This window comes from Hyla sarda, chromosome 3 (assembly GCF_029499605.1).
Source record: "Hyla sarda isolate aHylSar1 chromosome 3, aHylSar1.hap1, whole genome shotgun sequence".
NCBI lineage: Eukaryota > Metazoa > Chordata > Amphibia > Anura > Hylidae > Hyla > Hyla sarda.
In genome coordinates this window covers 405,783,071-405,807,101 of record NC_079191.1, presented here as the reverse complement: position 1 = coordinate 405,807,101, position 24,031 = coordinate 405,783,071, and the positions used below count along the sequence as shown (strand labels likewise).

The 24,031-nt window shown below is 42.7% G+C and overlaps 1 protein-coding gene across 1 annotated transcript in view; it reads left to right on the top strand.

Moving 5' to 3' along the window:
• DYNC2LI1 (dynein cytoplasmic 2 light intermediate chain 1) overlaps nt 1-24,031 on the top strand; it is a 69,228-nt gene that overhangs the window by 12,285 nt on the left and 32,912 nt on the right. Inside the window, exons 2-11 of the mRNA XM_056568133.1 lie at nt 2,499-2,607; nt 5,747-5,781; nt 12,694-12,763; nt 14,646-14,734; nt 17,366-17,552; nt 18,991-19,059; nt 19,289-19,366; nt 21,110-21,186; nt 23,390-23,460; nt 23,536-23,633. Coding sequence (XP_056424108.1) covers nt 2,499-2,607; nt 5,747-5,781; nt 12,694-12,763; nt 14,646-14,734; nt 17,366-17,552; nt 18,991-19,059; nt 19,289-19,366; nt 21,110-21,186; nt 23,390-23,460; nt 23,536-23,633 — 883 coding nt within the window. The remainder of the gene's footprint in view (nt 1-2,498; nt 2,608-5,746; nt 5,782-12,693; nt 12,764-14,645; nt 14,735-17,365; nt 17,553-18,990; nt 19,060-19,288; nt 19,367-21,109; nt 21,187-23,389; nt 23,461-23,535; nt 23,634-24,031) is intronic.

Here is a 24,031-nt window from a genome sequence, read left to right as displayed (position 1 = left end):
TAAAGGGTTAATAGCGCGCGGCGCCGCGATCGGCGCTGCGCGCTATTAGAGGCGGGTCCCGGCTTCACTATGACGCCGGGCCCGCCATGATATGACGCGGGGTTACTGTGTAACCCCGCGTTATATCAGAAGAGCAGGACCAATGACGTACCGGTACGTCATTGGTCCTTAAGGGGTTAAGGACGGGGCACAACGGCAGTGTGAAAGTAGCCTTAGGCTATGTTCACACAGCAGTATTTCTGCACAAAATTCTGCATGAAAATTCGGCAGTAGAAATTCTGCTGTGTGACTGGGACAGCGGAATCCCATTGAGGTGTATTGGCCATAAATTCATGCAGAAATTCTGGCATGTGAACATAGCCTAACACCTCAAGGAGTATTCCGGTACATAAAAACTTATCGCCTATCCTTTGGATAAAGGATAAGTGTCAGATCGCGGGGTAGGGGGCGACCGCTGGGACCCCCTGCATTTCCCATACAGGGCTCCAGCATTCCGCAGGAAGGGGGGCAGGTTCGACTACCGCACAAAGCGGCGGCTGACACCCCTCCTCAATACAACTCTATGGGAGAGCCAGAGCACTGCATTCAGCAATCTCCGGCTCTTTCATAGCCCTGCATTGAGGGGGCGTGTCGGCTGCCGCTTCGTGCGTTGGTCGACATGCGCTGTTTGGCCGCATAGCCGGGGCCTCCGTACAGGAGATCGCGGGAGGTCCCCGTGCTCGGATCCACTGCTATCTGCAACTATGTCCCTATCCTTAGGATAGGGGATACATTTTTCTAGCCCGGAGTACTCCTTTAAAGGTGTATTCCAGGAAAAAACTTTTTTTTTTTTTTTATTATATCAACTGGCTCCAGAAAGTTAAACAGATTTGTAAGTTAAGAAGAAAAACATATTTCGATTTTTAAAAATTACTTCTATTAAAAAATCTTAATCCTTCCAATAATTATCAGCTGCTAAAAGTTGAGTTGTTCTTTTCTGTCTGGCAACAGTGCTCTCTGCTGACATCTCTGCTTGTCTCGGGAACTGCACAGAGTAGAAGAGGTTTGCTATGGGGGATTTGCTTCTACTCTGGACAGTTCCCGACACAGGTGTCATCAGAGAGCACTCGAACAACTCAACTTCAGCAGCTCATAAATACTGAAAGGATTAAGATTTTTTAATAGAAGTCATTTACAAATCTGTTTAACTTTCTGGAGCCAGTTGATATATAAAAAAAATAAGTTTTTTTCCTGGATAACCCCTTTATTGCAATTCTGATGTAATACAAATGAACTGGACTTTTTATGAGTATTATATCTACCCTAAAACTTGATATGGTAATTTTTATGCATATAATGTGTAATCATAATTCACTTTTGTGTATTCCATATTGTGTCTTCCCTCCCCCGTTCCTCTTTGTATGGTGTCTTTCAAATGCATTCTACTCTTTGAATTATGCGCATTAATACTAATGAAGTCCAGATGTCTTTAGAATGTATGTCAGACTATGGCAGCTTCGGTGTCAAGTGACTTTTAATGTATGCCTAAAGATATCCTCCCATTGGTTAAAGGGGTACTCGGGTGGAAAACTTTTATTTGTATTTTTTTTTTAAATCAACTGGTGCCATAAAGTTAAACAGATCTGTAAATTACTTTTATTAAAAAATCTTAATCCTTCCAGTACTTATTAGCTGCTGAATACGACATAGGAAATTATTTTCTTTTTGGAACACAGAGCTCTCCGCTGTCACCATGACCACAGTGCTCTCTGCTGACATCTCTTGTCCATTTTTAGGAACTGTCCAAAGCAGCATATGTTTGCTATGGGGGATTTTCTCCTAAAATGGACAGAGGTGTCAGCAGAGAGCACTGTGGTCATGATGTCAGCAGAGAGCTCTGTGTTCCAAAAAGAAAAGAATTTCCTCTGTAGGATTCAGCAGCTAATAAGTACTCGAAGGATTAAGATTTTTTTTTAATAGAAGTAATTTACAAATCTGTATAAGTTTCTGGCACCAGTTGATTTAAAAAATAAGTTTTCCACCGGAGTACCCCTTTAAAATCAAACCTTGGAATGTATGAGGCCTTGTCCTGGTGCTATGTGACTATTTGGAATAAAGGTTTTTGGCTCAGAGAGAGAGAATGAGCGACCCTATCAACATGTAGATTTTGTCTTTTTGCTTGAAATGAATGGCTTCCTGGTGATTGTATGACAGCTCACAGACAAATATGAGGATGCTAAAAATATTACCATAACATACTATATAATGGTATTTAGAGGTGAATGATACAGTGGATCAGTGTTTCCCAACCAGGGTGCCTCCAGCTGTTACAAAACTACAACTCCCAGCATACCCGGACAGCCTTCGGCTGTCCGGGTATGCTAGGAGTTGTAGTTTTACAACAGCTGGAGGCACCCTGGTTGGGAAACACTGCAGTAAATACTATAACTACCCGGGTGTGATGTCATACAGCTCATCCCTTGCCCTATTAATCTTTTCGAATATTTTTCTTGTTTCAGTGATAATCTTTGGGACCTGGCCATCGCCGAGGTGCAGGGCAAAGAAAATGCTGAGGATGAATATGCAGAGACTGAAAGATCTGTGTTCTTCATAGGCAACAAAAATGGGGTAAATGCTGTAGTCTTTATTGAATATATTTGTCCCTATTGCTTTTTTTTGTATAGGCTTTGTACTTTTTTAATTCTAGATATAGTTGTAAGACTTTATTATAGAGCCTAGGTATCCAACCTACTGCCCACCATCTTTTGCAAAACTACACTGCTCCAAATAAAGGCAACACTAAGATAACACATCCTAGATCTGAATGAATGAACTAATCGTATGAAAAACTATCGTCTTTACATAGTTGAATGTCTTGACAACAAAATCACACAAAAATTATCAATGGAAATCAAATTTACCAACCCATGGAGGTCTGGATATGGAGTCACACTCAAAATCAAAGTGGTAAACCTCATTACAGGCTGATCCAACTTTGATGTGATGTCCTTAAAGCTTGTCAAAATGAGGCTCAGTAGTGTGTGTGGCCTCCACGTGCCCGTATGACCTCCCTACAATGCCTGGTAATTCTCCTGATGAGGTGGCGGATGGTCTCCTGAGGGATGTCCTCCCAGACCTGAACTAAAGCATCCGCCAACTCCTGGACATCTGTGGTGCAACGTGGCGTTGGTGGATGGAGCGAGACATGATGTCCCAGATGTGCTCAATCGGATTCAGGTCTGCGAAACGGGCGGGCCAGTCCATAGCATCAATGCCTTCCTCTTGCAGGAACTGCACTCCAGCCACATGAGGTCTAGCATTGTCTTGCATTATGAGGAACCCAGAGCCAACCGCACCAGCATATGGTCTCACAAGGGGTCTGAGGATCTCATATCGGTACCTAATGGCAGTCAGGCTACCTCTGGCAAGCACATGGAGGGCTGTGCGGCCCCCAAAGAAATGTCACGCCACACCATTACTGACCAATCCAAACTGGTCATGCTGGAGGATGTTGTAGGCAGCAGAACGTTCTCCACGGCGTCTCCCGACTCTTGTCACGTCTGTCACATGTGCTCAGTATGAACCTGCTTTCATCTGTGAAGAGCACAGGGCACCAGTGGCAAATTTGCCAATCTTGGTGTTCTCTGGCAAATGCCAAATGTCCTGAACGGTGTTGGGCTGTAAGCACAACCCCCACCTGTGGACATGGGCCCTCATACCACCCTCATGGAGTCTGTTTCTGACCATTTAAGTGGACACATGCACATTTGTGGCCTGCTGGAGGTCATTTTGCAGTGCTCCTCCAGTGCTCCTCCTGCTCCTCCATTTGGCCCATCTTCTGCTGGGTTGTTGCCCTCCTACAGCCTTCTCCACGTCTACTGATGTACTGGCCTGTCTCCTGGTAGCGCCTCCATGCTCTGAACACTACGCTGACAGACACAGCAAACCTTCTTGCCACAGCTCGCATTGATGTGCCATCCTGGATGAGCTTCATTACCTGAGCCATTTGTGTGGGTTGTAGACTCCGTCTCATGCTACCACTAGAGTGAAAGCACCGCCAGCATTCAAAAGTGACCAAAACATCAGTAAGAATAGGAACTGAGAAGTGGCCTGTGGTCACCACCTGTTGAACCACTCCTTTATTGGGGGTGTCTTGCTAATTGCCTATAATTTCCACCTGTTGTCTGTTCCATTTGCACAACAGTATGTGAAATTGATTGTCAATCAGTGTTGCTTCCTGAGTGGACAGTGGGATTCCACAGAAGTGTCATTGACCCAGAGTTACATTGTGTTGTTTAAGTGTTCCCTTAATTTTTTTGAGCAGTGTACAATTCCCAGCATGCCCAGACAGCTCTCTATAGCCCAACATGGAAAAAACGCTGTGTGGACTCTAAGTGCCGCACCCATAACCATCAACGTAGAAACATAGAATCTGTCGGCAGATAAGAACCATTTGGCCCATCTAGTCTGCCCAATAATCTGAATCCTATCAATAGTCCCGGACCCTATCTTATATGAAGAATAGCCTTATGCTTATCCCATGCTCGCTTGAACGCCTTCACTGTATTTTCAGCAATCACTTCTGCAGGAAGGCTATTCCATGCATCCACTACTCTCTCAGTAAAGTAATATTTCCTGATATTACTGCAGAATCCTTTCCCCTCTAATATAAAACAATGTCCTCTTGTGGTAGTTCTTCTTTTAAATATGCTCTCCTCCTTTACAGTGTTGATTCCCTTTATTTATATAAAAGTCTCTTTCATATCCCCTCTGTCTCTTCTTTCTTCTATACATGTTAAGATCCTTTACTCTTTCCTGGAAAGTTTTATCCTGCAATCCATGTACTAGTTTAGTATCTTCTCTGAACTCTCTCTAGAGTATTTATATCCTTCTGGAGATACGGTGTCCAGTACTGCGCACAATACTCCAATTGAGGTCTCACCAGTGTTCTGTACAGCGACATGAGCACTTCTCTCTTTCTACTGCTTATACCTCTCCCTATACATCCAAGCATTCTGCTAGTGTTTCCTGCTGCTCTATTACATTGTCTTCCTACCTTTCAGTCTTCTGAAATAATTACTCCTAAATCCCTCTCCCCAGATACTGAGGTCAGGACTGTGTCACATATTCCATATTCTGCCCGAGGGTTTTTACGCCCCAGGTGCATTATCTTGCACTTATCCTCATTAAATTTCAGTTGCCAGAGTTCTGACCGTTCTTCTAGTTTTCCTTAATCCTTTTCCATTTGGCATATCCCTCCAGGAACATCAACCCTGTTACATATCTTTGTGTCATCAGCAAAAAGACCAATACCTTACCATCGAGAACCTTTTGCAATATCACTAATGAAGATATTAAACAAAATTGGTCCCAGTACAGATCCCTGAGGTCCCCACTGGTGACAAGACGTTGCTCTGAATATTCTCCATTGACTACAACCCTCTGTTGTCTGTCACTCAGCCACTGCCTAATCCACTCAACAATATGGGAGTCCAAGCTCAATGACTGTAGTTTATTGATAAGTCTTCTATGTGGGACAGTGTCAAAATCCTTACTAAAATCTAGATATGCGATGTCTACTGCCCCTCCGCCATCTATTATTTTAGTCACCCAGTCAACTCAACTGATTGTGGGATGGCTTCTGTTTAGGAAGGAAGTTGTACTGAAATATTATATAACCTACAAATAATATTGTAATGCTATCACTGGGTGGTATTAGAATTTTTTATATTGACCATTTTTTTAATTTGTTTTTTTTTTTTTGTAGGGAAAAACCAGCATTATCCTGCGCTGTATTGACAGGTATTCCTCAACTGGCTTCCTTTTTAGTTCATCTAAACCAAAGAGAATAAGAGTCTATGTTAAAGGTCTATTCCAGGAAAAAACTTTTAAATTTTTTTTTATCAACTGGCTCCAGAAAGTTAAACAGATTTGTAAATTATGTGAATTCAGGTAGAAAACAGGCATGGTGCACATCTACAATCTTGTATAATGATCTGATTGCTTCTCAGCATAATATCAAAAACTAACAGGTTGTTAGTATACATTTTTGATCAAAAAGTACAAGCCCACTCGCCACGTCAAGGCCACCTATTTAGAGTGGGTCCCTAACGTCCCTAGCATAAAATGGCGTAGCACTGGGCGGCGACCACCACCACCGCGACACCAGTGCCCACGGGGGGGAAACGACCCACTGGCAGAGCGGCCCCAATGCCACTCAAACCAGTTTATGGGTCGCACCTCCCCGCAGACACGGCGCCACGGCAGCAACACAGATTTGTAAATTACTTCTATTAAAAAAAATCTTAATCCTTCTAGTACTTATCAGCTGCTGACGTTGAGTTGTTCTTTTCTGTCTGACAACAGTGCTCTCTGCTGACACCTCTCTCTGTCCCAAGAACTGTCCAGAGTAGGAGCAAATCCCCATAGGAAACCACTACCGCTCTGGACAGTTCCCGAGACAGACAGAGGTGTCAGCAGAGAGCACTGTGGTCAGACAGAAAAGAACAACTCAACTTCAGCAGCTGATAATTACTGGAAGGATTAAGATTTTTTAATAGAAGTAATTTACAAATCTGTTTAACTTTCTGGAGCAGAATAAATGGTAGTAGACTTTTTGAAGGGATATTCCCATGTCATTATGTTATCGGCATATCGCTTGGAAGGTGTAAATCTTTGTATTAACGCAGACCAGGCTTAAAGTAGTACTGCAGCAGTATATAACTTATCCCCTATCCGCAGGATACCGGGACCCAACATCGCCACAGCTCTGCACGGCTAGTGCTTGTGTCATCAACCTCACTGAGGTCGACAGACATGCCATTTCCATTCAGCTTTATGGAAGAGGCGGGGATGCACGAACTTCATCTCCACCTCTCCCATAGAGATACATGAAGGGGACATGCCGGCCACGGCATCATGCTGCGTCCGGCATGCCTCCTGCATGGCGCTCTTTACAGGAGATCGCGGGGGGTCCCAGTGGTTGGACCCCCGGCGATCAAACAGTTATATGCAGCTGTAGATCTCCTTCCCTACGGGTGATTCCCTACCTTCCCCTCCTGAGCGGCAGGCTTCATAGGGTGCGTTCACACGTCCGTATTTTCTGCTGCAGATTTGCTGTAGCAGATTTTGACACCAATTGTAATCAATGGGCAGCATATTTGCAGCAGAAAATGCGCATGTGTGAACACACCCTTAGGGCTCGTTCACACGAACGGATTTCTTTTCAGACCCGCAGTGTGTTTCCCGCTGTGAGTTTGAAAGGGGGCGATGTCTCCCCCGGCTGTCAGCAAAATCTCTGTTGGGGAAAACCTGATGCACACCCCATTGAAGTCAATAGACTCCATGGCGGATTTTCAACAACGTAAATCCACTGATAAAAATCTGCTGCGGACAGGCATTGGAGACCCCGCCCCCTTTCAAACTTGCAGCTGAAAACACGTTGCGAATTTGAAGGGAAATCCTCTTGTGTTAACAAGCTCTTAAAGATTTCAACTTCGAGCTCTTAAAAGATTTCAAGAGTAGCTCCCACCATCTGTTTTTTTTTTCTGTCCCTACCTATTGCTAAACTATCCCTAACCCCCTCCCTGCCTGTAAATTTTAACATTTTTGCTATCTTATAAAGAGCTGATCTTCTGCTCTTCTCCCTAGCTCTGCCGAAAGCCGACTTCCCCAGCTGGCGCGACGTCACTGACGCCTGCTGGGCACCGACTTCCGCCCTCATCTATGCTGTGCTCCTTTTGGGAGCACGCATAGATGAGCGGCCAATAGCAGAGCAGGCTGCTCCGGGGTCTCCTCCTCCCTGTTTAGCAGTGTAGTGTTATTCAGGGAGGAGGAGTATAGGAGCATCACCCACCTGCGGTGCTCACCACCGAGACCCGGGACCGAAACAAAGTACGGGTAAGTGAAATAACATCTCACTTACCCGTACAGGACATGTACAGTCCTGGAGCATCAGCGCTGCACTGAGATTCAGTGCCGCGCTGCCTCCAGACTGTACATGCCGAGGGCAGGCAACCGATGAGGCAGCTGCGAGGCCAGGCAGCCAATGAGTGCAGCCCCGGCATTCACAGCGCTTGCTCCCGCCTGTCTGATTGACAGGCAGGGAGCGAGCGCAGGCTGACTTAATAAGGACCGATTGCCCGGCTGGCATCGGTCCTAATTCAGTTGTGACATCACGGCAGGCTGCAGCCGACCACTAGGAGGGAGACCCCTAGTGGCTGGTTTTCAAATATAAAATACACTATTTTAATAAAAAATAAAAATAAAATAAGGAATAAGGATATTAGAGATATATTGTAGTACATAAGTACTACAACATATAAAAAAAAAAGGTTGGTGACAGCATATGCGCTGCCACTCTGTGATTATGTATCTTGTAGATAGGGGTTAACCCCTGAAATGCCAATGGGCAGCAAAATCTGCTGAAGCAAATATGGAGCAGATCTGCAGCAGAAAATATGCATGAACGTATGAACATACCCCTAAAGGGGTACTCCGCTTCACAGTGCTTGGAACAAACTGTTCCGACCGCTGGAGGCGCCTGGGAGCTCGTGACGTCATAGCCCCGCCCCCTCATGATGTCACACCCCACCCTCTCAATGCAAGTCCATGGGAGGGGGCATGATGTCTGTCACACCCCCTCCCATAGACTTGCATTGAGTGGAGGGGGCAGGGCTATGACATCACGAGCTCCCGGCTCCAGTGTTCGGAACAGTTTGTTTCAAACGCTGAGCAGCGGAGTACTCCTTTAAAGAAGTTTTCAACCTAATACATTTTTGTGCACCTTAGACTGATTATGGGTTTTCCAGTCAGTGTGTGATTATTAGGTGTACGTGCTTGGGATAGCAGCCGCCACATGCTGTAACTTACGCTGCGGCTCACAGAATTACTTGAATGGAGCCGTGCCGCAGTACTGGACACATGGACAGACACAGTTTGATAATTGTTGAGGGTCCTAGGGGTTTGATCCTCCCATTGCACAAAGTGATCCCTTCAGCTTCTTATCACAAACTGTGCTTGGAAACAAAAAGAATAGTACCAGTTTTTTTTTATTAATTTTTTTAATGTCATGTACAGTAAAGTATTTTTAGACAAAACTGCTGACTATTATGTACTATATTCACATGACAATTATTACACTTTGTAATCTGGGAAGATGTTATAGTTGTGTATTGCTATCTATATTCTGTGATAGCTTTATCTCCTACAATCTTTTCCGTGTTAACCATTACCTCCTGTACCCTTACCTAACAAGCCCATAATATTCCTCCACATGATATGTGAGATATTGACCTCACATCAGTGTGTCAAGACCTTTGGCATAGACACCGTCCATCCCCATTAAAGGGTTTTTCTGGTAATTAAAAGGGTACTCCAGTGGAAGTACCCCTTAATTTTTTATTTTTTTTAAATCCAACTGGTGCCAGAAAGTTAAACAGATTTGTAAATTATTTCTATTAAAAAAATATTTTTCCTTCCATTACTTATTAGGAGCTGTATGCTACAGAGGAAATTCTTTTGCATTTTGAATTTCTTTTTTGTCTTGTCCACAGTGCTCTCTTCTGACACCTCTGTCCCTGTCAGGAACTGTCCAGAGCAGCATAGGTTTGCTATGAGGATTTTCTCCTGCTTTGGACAGTTCCTGATACGGGCATCGGGTGTCAGCAGAGAGCACTGTGGACAAGACAAAAAAGAAATAAAAAAAAAAGCAAAAAATGTTCCTCTGTAGCAAACAGCTGCTAAAAAGTACAGGAAAGATAAAGATTTTTTAATAGAAGTCGTTTACAAATCCGTTTAACTTTTTGGTACCAGTTGATAAAAAAAATAATGTTTTCCACCGGAGTACCCCTTTTTAAGTTAATATATATATATATATATATATATATATATGTGTATATATAAATATATATTTGAACTTTGCTATAACACAGTGTTTCCAAACTAGGGTGCCTCCAGTTGTGGCCAAACTACAACTCCCAGCATGCCCGGACAGCCAAAGGCTGTCCGGGCATGCTGGGAGTTGTAGTTTGGCCACAGCTGGAGGCACCCTGGTTGGAAAACACTGCTATAACATATACTTATCCTCCTAATTTCCACCCCTCATCATTCTCCATAAGCTCCCAGTCTTGGTTCGCAGTACTATGGGGATCTGAGCAGTCAGTGGCTGAGGCAGGACACCTCTGTGGACAATAATTGGCTGAGTTGGCGACTGCACGTCTTGACCCCGATAGTGCTGTGTAGGGGGATCGAGAGGAAGGTATTATGTTATTTTTCTATTTAGTACCTGCCTGGGCATAGTTCTAAAAACATATCCCCAGAATGCCCTTTTAACCACATAGGGAACCAGGGCGTGCAGGTACACCCTCGCTCCCTGGTACTTAAGGACCCAGGACGTACCTGTACACCCTTGGGAATTTCGGTCCCCGCAGCGCGCCGGACGGGGACCGGACCAGGGTGACTGCTGATATCTATCAGCACGCACCCCGCGCAAATGCCCAGGTGGGTCATCAGACCCCCCCATGTCGGGGATTGCCGCAAATCGCCGGTGAATTCATCAGGGGCCTGACGGAGAATGCAAGCGCGATAACGGACCATCGCCCATTGACTTCCCCCCCCTCTCCGCTCCACCTGTCCGCTCTCCTTGTACGAATGTCATCGCTGTACGCTTATACGCAATAAAGAGCAAGTGACTTCCCTCAAGACCTGGTGAGTGCATCATTTCTACACACTTTTGTTTGGAATATATCATTTATTTGGAATGTCTGTTTTCTTTACAAGCAGAGAGCTTCAAAGTTACAAAATGTAATAAATTTTTTCATAACATTTTGGAATTTTTCACCAAAAAATTATGCACGTATTGACAAAAATGTACCATTAGCATGAAGTAGAACATGTCAAGAAAAAACTGTCTCGGAATCAGAATGAAAAGTAAAAGCATCCCAGAGTTATTAATGCTTAAAGTGACAGTGGTCAGATGTGCAAAAAATGGCCGGGTCCTTAAGGTGAAAATGGGCTGGGTCCTTAAAGGGGTACTCCGCTCCTAGACCCTAGACATCTTATCCCCTATCCAAAGGATAGGGGATAAGATGTCAGATCGCCGGGGTCCCGCTGCTGGGGACCCCGGGGATCGCTGCTGCAGCACCCCGCTATCATTACTGCGCAGAGCGAGATCGCTCTGTACGTAATGACTGGCAATACAGGGGCCAGAGCATCGTTACGTCACGGCTCCGCCCCTCGTGACGTCATGGCCCGCCCCCGTCAATACAAGTCTATGGGAGGGGGCGTGGCGGTTGTCACGCCCCCTGCCATAGACTTGCATTAAGGGGGCGGGTCGTGATGTCATGAGGGGCGGAGCCATGACGTCACGCTGCTCCATCCCCTGTATCGCCCGTCATTACGCACATAGCGAACTCGCTCTGTGCAGTAATGATGGCGGGGTGCTGCAGCAGCGATCCCCGGGGTCCCCAGCAGCAGGACCACGGCGATCTAACATCTTATCCCCTATCCTTTGGATAGGGGATAAGATGCCAGGGGCGGAGTACCCCTTTAAGGGGTTAAAGGGGAACTCCGGTGGAAACAAGTAGAAAACAAATGTGTTCAAATCAACTGGTGCCTGAAAGTTAAAAATATTTGTAAATGACTTCTATTAAAAAAAATCTTAATCCTTCCAGTACTTATTAGCTGCTGTATAAAACAGAGAAATTTGGGAATTTCTTTTCTCTCTGACCATAGTGCTCTCTGCTGACACCTCTGTCCGTGTCAGGAACTGTCCAGCTTAGAATCATATCCCCTGAGAAAACGTTTCCTGCTCTGGACAGTTCCTGACATGGACAGAGGTGTCAGTAGAGAGCACTGTGGTCAGACAGAAAGGAAATTCACGAATTTCTCTGTAGTATATTTGTATTATAAAGGATTAAGATTTTTAAATAGAAGTGATTTACAAATCTGTTTAACTTTCTTGTACCAGCTGATTTGAAAACATTTTTTTCCCCCACCGATGAAAAATGGGTGACACAGAATATTAGTAATTTGCCATGTGCGTTCCTGAAATAAAAAAAAGGCTGTACGCGTCGTAATTTTTTTTTAATCACTTATTTATTTATTTGTTTTTTTTTTTATAAGCAAAATTAATACAGTAAAACTTCATGAAAAACCTTACCGAAACCAGGTGTTCTCTGATAGATTTTTCAGTTCCCCATTTATTTTGCATTCTTTGAGGAGACCCCACGAGACTTTTTTTGTGCAAATTTGGGCGGTCATCTTAAAGAAGTTTCACTGTACCTGATTTCACTGTACAGCTGATTTTTTGGGATTCTTTCCCAACTTTTCCAGGCTTCTGAATGGCAGATTGGTGGTTTAAATAAATAGGGATATAAATTAATTAACATTAACATTCTTGCTTACTGTCCTGATCTTGGCAGGACTCACGTGCGAACCAGACCACAAAATAGGGTCTTAAGTGTCCTTTGGGGATTTTGAGGATTTAAATTTTGGCAAGTATCATTCAGATGCATCTAAACTCTGGCTGATGACTCTTGTATGAGGAAGCAACCAACACCCATCAGAATCCCCTCAGACCTGTCATAGACTTAATTCAAGCTTTTACCACCACCCATGCGCACATGTTCAGTGTTCCTATTTTTGCACATTTTATAGGAAATTAAATGGTTGTTAAATATTAACTTATGATGATGGATATTTTTTTAATCATAGAGATGAAGCTCCTAAACCTACGTTGGCATTAGAGTATACCTTTGGTCGGAAAGCAAAGGGGCACAATACAGTAAGTAATTATAAAAAGGGGTTATCTTGAGATGAAAAGTTATCACCTACTTACAGGATAGGTAATAACTGTCCTCTTAATGACTGGAGCAGCAGTGCGCATGCTTGGCCACCACTCCATTCACTGTCTATGGCAGTGGTCTTCAACCTGCGGACCTCCAGATGTTGCAAATCTACAACTCCCAGCATGCCCGGACAGCCATCGGCTGTCCGGGCATGCTGGGAGTTGTAGTTTTGAAACATCTGGAGGTCCGCAGGTTGAAGAACACTGGTCTATGGGATTTCAATACAGCAGTTCAGCACTCAGCAATGCTGAGGAGTCCCATGGAGAATAAATGGAGTGGTGGTGACCCATGTACGCTGCCGCTCTATTCTCTTAGGAGACATGTTTTTCATGATTATTTAGTTATTACCTATACTGCATACAGGGACTAACCCCTTAAAGAGTGCCTGTCATCAAACCATATTTTCTAAACTAACTCAGATTATATTCCCTATTACTCCTAACACCCCTCCTGCCCTTGAAATTTTTTTTTTCGAGCTTTAAAAAGCTCTGTATCATACTTTTACCCTTGCTCACATTGTGTGAGCTCCTGGCAGGAGAAAGTGGGTGTTCCCCAGCAAGCGCAATGTCACTAAAGCCTTGGAGAGCTGTGCCTCGCCTTGCACCGCACGAACTTCCTGAGTTTGGACTTCTACAAGTCCCAAGTGGAGACCAAACTAACAGTTTGACTTGCGTCAGGGAACAGAACAGAGCCACCTAGTGGCCGTTTTTTCAATCACATTAAAATTATATAACGGCTGAGAATTTTAACTAGTAAATAGCAAAGTGTCTTATAAGGAAGAATACTGTATATTAAAAGTTTAGTTTGGTGACAGGTACTCTTTAAATGCCAATATATGTGTATCTGGGAGCTGCCGTTATTGATATATTGTAAATCCCTCTTTGCTTGTGTTTTCCACCCAGGCTGCCTCCAGCTGTTACAAAACTGCAACTCCCAGCGTGCCCCTACAGCCTTTGGCATGCCTGTAGTTTTGCAACAGCTGGAGGCACCCTGGTCGGGAAACACTGCCTTGCATGCGTTTAGTGACATAGATGGTAGCTGAAAGGGCTGGATGTCAATGAGTTTACACAAGGTGAAATAACTATCTTATTCTACTCTACAGATAAAGCTATAGGGACCTTTTTAGTGTGAATGTTGATAACATTTTCTCAATAAAGATAGTAGGAACTGCTCTGATTGGTAAAGGACATTGTGTTCTGTTCAGAAAGATAATGACATTTCATTCACTTTATATTGACATTGATGATATAATTGAAAAAGCATCAAATTTGCAAACATCACTCAGTCTCTAATAGGTGGTCTCCAAACTGTGGCCCTCCAGCTGTTGCAAAACTACAACTATCAGCATTCCCAGACTGCTATCAGGGATTGCTGGAAGGTGTAGTTTTGCAACAGCTGGAGGGCTGCAGTTTGGAGAACACTGCTCTAGATCATAGAGCCAGTGTTGTTCAATCACACATCCCTTCCATGTATCCTATTGGAACCTGCAGTGTAGAAAAAGCATCCAAGGCAGTGAATAAATGTTTACTGAGAGACCACATCTATGTCTTTACCTCTGTTTTAAGAGGTACTACAGTGAATGGAGACTAGGGGATAAGCGTCGGATCAGGGGGGCCGACTGCTGGGCCCTCCGCTATCTCCTGCAGGGCCCCGGCTCTCTGAGAAGCATGTGTGCTGGGGACTGGATGGGCTCCATTCTTTTCTATGGGATCGCTGGAGAAGACCGGGTGTCTCAGAGATATTGCTCCTACTTGTGTAGTACACTCCTCTGGGCTTTTTAAAATACTTATACTTATTAAAATATTTTTTCTTTTTCAGCCAAAGGACATCGCTCATTTTTGGGAACTTGGTGGAGGAACATCACTGCTGGATTTAATTCAGATCCCAATAACTAGTGAAAATATCCGGTAAGTGACTTGCATGCTGGATCATATAGCAACTATGGTGCGACTCACTATTTTTTAGCCATAACAATTAAATCTTAAAAGACTAGCCAGGTGAAATCTTCATTAATGTAGGGTTTTCCCCAGACTTTTTATCGATGACCCATTCTCAGGATCTAGACTGTAAATTTTTTTTTTTAAAAGTTCTGGAAAAACCCTCCCAGAGGTACTCTGGGGAACACAATTTATCCACTATTCATAGCCCAGCTGTTATTTGGCTGGGTGGCCTGTCGCTCCTGCTTGTCTCTGAAGGTGGGGGCCATTGTGCTATGTGCAGGAGATCATAGGGGGTCTCAGTGGTCAGAAGCTGCTCCCCCCCACCACCATCATTTTCAGACACTAAGGGTGCATTCACACTGAGGAATTCAAGAGGAATTCACGAGGAATAATTTCGGTCAGCAAATTGTTGCCTTTTTCATCAAGCGTAATTCAAGCGGAATTTCCATGGGGAAATGAAGAGGAATGAAGAAGGAGGCTATTTAATCTACTTTTCTGAATTCCGCTTGAAAACGATGTCAGGCAGAATTTTTTTTTACCGTTGACTTCAATTGGATTCTGCTCGCAGATTCCGCTTGAAGAATGAACATGTTCTTTCTTCAAGCGTAAAGGAATTCAGCGTCGGAATTCTTCTAGCAGAATTTCCGCAGTGTGAACAGAACAGCAGAAATAACCAGTGCTGTGGAGTCGAGGAGTTGGACAAAATTTTGGGTACCTGGAGTCAGACAATGCACCGACTCCTACTCCTACTAAATTTTAGATTGGAATAAAAAAAAAGCAAGTTTATGTGTGCCAATTCACAAAAAGTTATAATTAATGACTTCTCTACTGTAAGAATAAAGACCAATGCATGCAGTGCCTCACGTAACTGCAAAACGAACACGTTTAGTGACCGTGAAGAAGGATGCTTTTCATGTGCTTCACTATATGGCACACAGTGCACAATTAGAAGCGGCAATACTTATACTTTCCATAGTGTTGTGTTCTGCTGTTATAGGGAACCCATGGGTAACCTAGCCTCTCACTGATAAGGGATTAAGTAAATATGTTTTTTGCAGGACTAGAGACACTTGTATAAGTGAAGGGAATGGAGGGTCAATAGTTCAAGACTGAAGCTGTAAACCATTGGAAAAACTGCTGCCATTCAGCTAAGGCTATAAAAACTTGTAACACAGCAAAGATAGAATAGACGGCAACTCACTGGATGAATCGTGCAGCTTTATTCCTCGAGACACAACGGGTACAGCAAGTACACAATAGAGCAACATTAGGCTTCTTCCGACTCACTGGTATGAAGTGGCGCCGGCGTGCTAGATATACGTCTGCGACAGCCGGCGCCATGACAACCAGGATACACAGACCTACAGCGCAAGCGCCAACAGGCGCTGACACCGAGGTATCCCGTTGGCGCATGCGCAATTGCGCCACGGCACCAAGACAGGTAAGTGACAGTGACAATAATATAAATATAGTAAGGTAAATAGAAAAAAGAATACAAAATACATTAAAAAAACAGTATGTAAAATAACTTTTACATAAAAACACTCATGTCATTCTTATCGTTTAGTCCAGCTGGACTTTTAAAACTCTGATTGTTAGCTTAAACTTTAAACATGACTATGGGATTCTACTAGGGAAATCATGTTTTATAATAAATCCTTCCTGGATCCTCCCACTGCCCTATCTTCAGCAGCAGATCAGCACACAAAAAGGAGAAGGCAGCAGCTTCTGCCCAACTACCTCTCTCTTCTAGAAGAGCTTAGAAGAACTTGGTGGAACAGCTTCTTGGATTCAACTGTAAATGTTTATAAATACATTCGCATATCAATACATAGGAGTCGGAGTCGTGGAGTCGGAAGTACGAAAAACTGCGGAGTCGCAACATTTATCTACCGACTCCACAGCCCTGGAAATAACGTTAAAGTCAATGGGCAGAGGAGATGTGCATTAATTTGGAGAGGAGAATTCAAGAGGAATTACTCTGAATTACCCTTAGGGCCCGTTCACACTGAGTAATTCAAAAGGAATTTACTCGAGTAATTCCTCTTGAATTCTCTGCTTAGAAATAATTTACGCGGAATTCCGTTCTGCTAGAAGAAAGAACATGTTCATTCTTCTTGCAGAATACGCAAGCAGAAGTCCATTGAAGTCAATGGTAAAAAAAAAAAAAAAGTTTCCTTCCAATTTCCGTGCGAAAAAAAAAAAAAGTAAATTCCGCAGCAGAATTTTTACTCGAGCATTCTTCTCCTATTCCTCAGTGTGAACGCACCCTTAGCCTCTTTCCTGTGGATGTTCCCCGGAGTATCCATTTAATGTTAATGAGCATAGAAAGTTGTCTACTGTTTATCAAATTGAACAAGATATACATGGAAAGTTATATTTGGTTCAGTAGCTTTGATATTTTTTTAAGATGGTTACCAAACTTAACCAAAAGGTGCCGCTGCACCCTCTCTCGGAAGAAGTATAATTCTTACTGTAATAGGATTAATGAGCATATTTTCTAACGATTTCATTTTAAATATGCTTTTTTAAATTATGTCTATACATGATTTATCCTATTATTGTAATTTGCATCACACACCTTTTCTGATCTTAAAGGACATTTTCTATAGTACTTGTTCTGGATCTATCAAATCCTAATAAACTTTGGCACACAATGGATAGCCTGCTACAAGCCACTAAGAAGCGTGTGGATAAAATTATCTCCGATATTGGAAAGTCCAACTCCAAGGCAGCAAATCAAATAATGCAGAACATTTGGAGGAATATACCAAACAACCATCCGGTACGTATCCTAAATATGTCCACAATAAAGAAATTTTCTTTGATTTAACAAAATAGCACCATAGTCATAGCTTGCTATAGGTAAATGATTTAAAGGGGTACTCCGGCGCTTATCCCCTAAGATGCCTGATCGCGGGGGGTCCTGCTGCTGGGGACCCCCGTGATCTTCCACGCAGCACCCCATTACAATCAGTCCCCGGAGCACATTCGCTCCGGGTCTGATTACTGGCGATCACGGGAGCCAGAGCATTGTGACGTCACGGCCCGCCCCCGTGTGATGCCAGGCTCCTCCCCTCAATGAAAGCCTATGGGAGGGGGCATGACAACTAATCAGACCCGGAGCGAACGTGCTCCGGGGACTGATTGTAATGGGGTGCGGCGTGCAAGATCACAAGGGTCCCCAGTGGCGGGACCCCCGCGATCAGGCATCTTATCCCCTATCCTTTGGATAGGGGATAAAATGTCTTAGCAACGGAGAACCCCTTTAATGTCACTAATAATGATCACATAATTGCATTTTACAAGAAATAATCTGGCTCAGAAACCATGTGTTTTAGGAAGGAGTTGTGGGCATTTAAAGGAGCGCAGTTCTTTATTTTTCTATATGTGCTAAACAAAACAAAACATTGCGTGCCCCAATGCGGTATTGTCATGCTGATTATGCCAGAGGTGCTTAAAAAATGCATTTACCAGATAGTATTGCACTGTGGGTACAATAACAGTAGAAGTCTTAGAACAACGAATTGGATTAGCAGCCTCTGATCCTCCCTATCTCTGTGTGCCCAGAGCGATTACAATGCAGGAACATCAGCCAAAAATGATCTCTTTGGTGCTTCTTCCAAATATATCTTCAGGAGTGGGAAGTATTATAAACTCCAAGCATTTATTTTAAAACACTCATAACATGTTTCGAGTCAGGACGTGACTCTCTCTATAAGATAATGCACTGATGAAGAGTCTTGTCCTGACTCAAAACGTGCTATAAATGTTTTTAATAATAAACGCATGGGGAAGATATATCAAAACGTGTAGAGTAAGAAAAAAGAAAAAAGCCTCTGAAAACTGAAAGACACGATCTGCCCCATTCTTCCTCTACACAGGTTTTAATAAATCTGCCCTTTGGAGTTTATAAGACTTTTCCGCTCCTGTAGTTTTATTTGGGAGAAGCGCCAAATCGATCCTTTTTGGTGTCACCAACCTGTGACTGATGTTGCTCCTTTTTATATGAAGTAGTAAGGAAAGTGATCAGTTTTTGTTTTTACATTATCTATTTGTTTATTTTTAAATTCTCCTTGGTTTCTAAAAGCCATAATTTATTTTTCCATAGACTCCATACTCCATACATGCTTGTATTCATAAGTCTGGTTTTATTGTGTACTTTCCCAGTATCCCAGTGTCTTGTATTGTAATAAGAACTTTTATTGTTCCCCCCTAAACAGGATAGAGAATTAATTGACCCCTTTCCATTGCCTTTGTTAATTATTGGAAGCAAGTATGATCTTTTCCAGGTAAGAAATTTGTATTTTTTTACCTAAAAGCAAACTAATCAGTGATCCCAATCTTAGCCAATCGGCCATTGTACAAGACGCCATCCTGCTGGAATGAGTAGCTGATTATGAAAGGAATTGTCCCATCAATCATTTTTAGAAATTGGTAGAGAGGGTGTACAGGACTTTATTTATTTCATGCTTACCCTATGTTTTTTTATTTTATTATTATTATTATTTTTCATTTCAGGATTTTGAGTCTGAAAAAAGAAAAATAATATGCAAAACTCTCCGATTTGTATCCCATTACTATGGAGCATCACTACTGGTTTGTATATCTGCTAAAGGATTAACATTATGTAGAATCTTTGTAATGAGTTCGATGTTCCACTTTTCCTTAAAAAGGGTATCTCCAGTGTTGCTCTCCTGCCCGATCTGCAACATTTGACATAGATAGATGCTGCCCACGTTGGGTGGTCAGATTTCCAGGGCAGCCGACTGCCCACCACGTGCAGTGTCCTTTCTCGTAGAACTTGGAAGAATGGATGGGACAGCAACACTCGAGTTACTTAAGGCTAATGCTGTCACATGGTTTTTGCAGCCTTTTTTTTTTTTATTTTAGCCTAAAAAAAACTACCAAAAAAACAGCCGAATAAAAGGGAACAAAGCTATGTTTTTTTTCCAGCCTTATCTTTCTTTTTGTAAATTTTTAACTGTTTTGAAGCTGTAGATGAGCCATTTTATGGCTCATAAAACAGCCCCAAATACTGTGTGTGAACATAGCCTTATGGAGTATAATAAAAGTATATATTTTTTGCATTCTAGTTAATATCTTTCTGGTAATCATAGTTTTTCCATGAAATTTATTTTTCTTCCTTTTGTGCTCATTTACTGTTAATTTTCAAATATTACAAGTCTGTTTTATTAATGTTTTTTATTTATTTATTTTTTTAGTTTTGTGTGTGTGTGTGTGTATACATATATAGATGTTATGCACATTGGTATGACTTTAAAGGCTATGTAGATCTTTGACATATTAGTGGTTACCTTGCATTAAAAAATGTTTCACTATGTCCGCAATCTTAATTCTTGGAGGCTGTCTTGTTTTCTTTTGAGTTTTTGACTTGTTCTGGAGATCTATCAGCAATATGCTTTGGAGTTATTACTGACTTATCACATTTCAGCTGGGTTCAGATAGTGGTTTTTTTTTGTCAGTATTTTTAGCCAGGACCAGGGATGGGTTCAGATTTTTTCCATTATAGTTTGTCTGTGCAAGTTCCTCTCCTGGTAGCCAACAGTACTGACCACGACACTGGCCCTTATTTACTAAGAGTGTTGAGTAGTTTTCTTTGTGGGTTTTAATTCCCTGCAGTTTTTTTCCCCGGTATTTACTAAGGTTTCGCTACGTTTTCCACTTTCCCTACATTTTGCTTTTTTTTTTACACATGCTCTGATCTGTCGGGTTTTCCTCAGCTCAAATCCACAACTTTTTCTGTGGAAACCTTAGTAAATATGTTGGGTTTTTGTGAAAATGTCGGGAACACGCCCCTTTTTGGAGACCACACCCCATTTCCCAGGCGGCCACGCCCCCTTTTTCAGGTTTTCTTAGCAAAATGGAGAGTTAGTCAGGGTTTTTTCAATTCTGGCACAAATTCTGGTGCAAAATCTGGCGCAGACAGAATTTCTGGCGCAATGCGACAGGATCTGGCGCACAACCCAACAAAACATGTCGGATTTGCATAATGGCCCTCATTTTTAGTAAATGAGGGCCATTATGTGTGAACATAGCCCTAAGACTGTAGCTACTGTGTGCATACATTTAAAAAAGCTGTGTACCAGAAGCTGTGTACCAGGTCTTTTACGTTTTTTTATCCCTGCTGTGCTTCTGCACACTTGGACTATCACTAATGTTGTTATGTTATATTTATTGTCTTTTATAGTTCCAGGAAAGTTCTTTTCGACTTCTAAAATTCTCATGTGTGTTACATATGAAGTACGTACGTGTTAAATATGTAGTACGTGTTACATATGAAGGTTTACTTGCATTCTTTTCTTCTGCTTTTTTTCACAGTTCACTAGCAAGGCTGAATCTCATAAAAGTGTGCTACGATCATTTGTAAATCATTTTGCATTCGGACAAGACAGGAGGTGAGACACATACTAATCTGGAAGTGTATTACTACATCGCAGGTACTCAGTAGGTCCGCATGAATGATCGCTGGATCGTCTGTGCGGCACTTTTCTGCATTCTGTTATCGAGACATCTCCTATTACACAAGACGATGTGTAGCCGATTGACAATGAATATTTAGCATGTCAAAATGATGATTGCTGGCCCTATTACACAGAGTGATAGCAACCTGTTTGGCTGATAATTGTCCTGTGTAATAGGGGCCTTAAAAGGGGTACTCCGCCCCTAGACATCTTGTCTCCTATCCAAAAGATAGGGCATAAGATGTCTGATCACGGGGGTCCCGCCGGTGGGGACCCCCGCAATCTCTGCTGCGGCATCGCAGACATCCGATGCACGAAGTGAACTTCACTCCACGGCGGATGACTGGCGATGCAGGACTGAGGCTCGTGATGTCACAACCACGCCCATCTCGTGACGTCATGGCCACGCCCTTCAATGCAAGTCTATGGGAGGGGCATGACGGCCATCACGCCCCCACCCATAGACTTGCATTGTGGCGGCGTGACCATGGCATCACGAGTGGGGCGTGGCCATTGCGTCACGAGTCTCCGAAGCTGCAGCCGACGCTTTAAATGAAAGCCGGGTGCAGCGGCGGGACCACTGTGATCAGACATCTTATCCCCTATCCTTTGGATAGGGGATAAGATTTCTAGGGGCGGAGTACCCCTTTAACCCCTTTTGATTTTGGCCTTAAGGACTCAGACAATTAAATTTTTACGTTTTCATTTTTTCCTCCTCGCCTTCTAAAAATCATAACTCTTTTATATTTTCATCCACAGACTAGTATGAGGGCTTGTTTTTTGCGCGACCAGTTGTCCTTTGTAATGACATCACTCATTATATCATAAAATGTATGGCGCAACCCAAAAACACTATTTTTGTGGGGAAATTAAAACGAAAAACGCAATTTTGCTAATTTTGGAAGGTTTCGTTTTCACGCCGTACAATTTATGGTAAAAATTACATGTGTTCTTTATTCTGAGGGTCAATACGATTAAAATGATACCCATTATTACATACTTTTATATTATTGTTGTGCTTAAAAAAAATCACAAACTTTTTAACCAAATTAGTACGTTTATAATCCCTTTATTTTGATGACCTCTAACTTTTTTATTTTTCCGTATAAGCGGCAGTATGGGGGCTCATTTTTTGCGCCATGATCTGTACTTTTTTTTGATACCACATTTGCATATAAAAAACTTTTAATTAATTTTTTATAATTTTTTTTTTTAATAAAATGTATTAAAAAAGTAGGAATTTTGGACTTTTTTTTCGTTCACGCCGTTCACTGTACGGGATCATTAACATTTTATTTTAATAGTTCGGACATTTACGCACGCGGCGATACCAAATATGTCCATAAAAATTTTTTTTACGCTTTTTGGGGGTAAAATAGGAAAAAACGGACGTTTTACTTTTTTATTGGGGGAGTGGATTTTTCACTTTTTTTTTACTTTTACTTTTACATTTTTTTTTACACTTGAATAGTCCCCATAGGGGACTATTCATAGCAATACCATGATTGCTAATACTGATCTGTTCTATGTATAGGACATAGAACAGATCAGTGTTATCGGTCATCTCCTGCTCTGGTCTGCTCGATCTCAGACCAGAGCAGGAGACGCCGGGAGCCGGACGGAGGAAGGAGAGGGGACCTCCGTGCGGCGTTATGAATGATCGGATCCCCGCAGCAGCGCTGCGGGCGATCCGAGCATTCATTCAAATCGCGCACTGCCGCAGATGCCGGGATCTGTATTGATCCCGGCACCCGAGGGGTTAATGGCGGACGCCTGTGAGATCGCGGGCGTCGGCCATTGCCGGCGGGTCCCTGGCTGCGATCAGCAGCCGGGATCAGCCGCGCATGACACGGGCATCGCTCCGATGCCCGCGGTTATGCACAGGACGTTAATGTAGGTCCTGGTGCGTTAAGTACCACCTCACCAGGACGTACATTTACGTCCTGCGTCCTTAAGGGGTTAAAGAGGCCATCTCATCTGGACAGCTTGTGTTGATCTGCAGTTTTAGCTGGTGAAACTGCAATGATAACTTTGCTTGTGTACGTGTAATCTCCTTATTTCATTACTGGACTTTTCAGCTATTGATCCCCTAAGTAGAATATAACCTATAGGTGTAAAATATTTTATTTACTTGCAGCAAGATTGTGTCTGTGGATCACAACAAGCCACTTGTCATTCCAGGTGGATCAGATTCCTTAAGTCAGATCGGTAAGATTTTTTCCTTTAATCATTATTGTTAGTGACAACTCTGCAACTAAAGCTTTACAATGTCTTCATATTTAGGAACCCCTCCAGCCTCTGACAGTGACCTGAGACAGGTTAATGCCCGAACACCCATAGAGCTGTGGAAGAAGACCTATGAGAAAGTTTTTCCTCCAGAGGTAATACATCTGGAGCACAGTCACTGCCATTACTTGTATAGAGGTATAAACTATAATAAGGAGTAAAGTGACAAATCTGAAATACATCTATATGGCCTGTAAATAAAGGCTAGGTCCACGCTGCATTAGCAGTGTCTGTTAGATGTATACATTGCGGGGAGTCTCTGACCTATACAGCTATGTATCTGTAACAGATGCTTATGATAGATAGCACATAGTGGCATCTTATAGAGACCCATGTTAAAGGTGGAAAACTTTTTTTTTTTTTTTTTAAACAACTGGTGCCAGAAAGTTAAACAGAATTGTAAATTACTTCTATTAATAAAAATCTTTCTTTCCAGTACTTATTAGCTGTTGAATACTACAGAGGAAATTCTTTTCTTTTTGGAACACAGAGC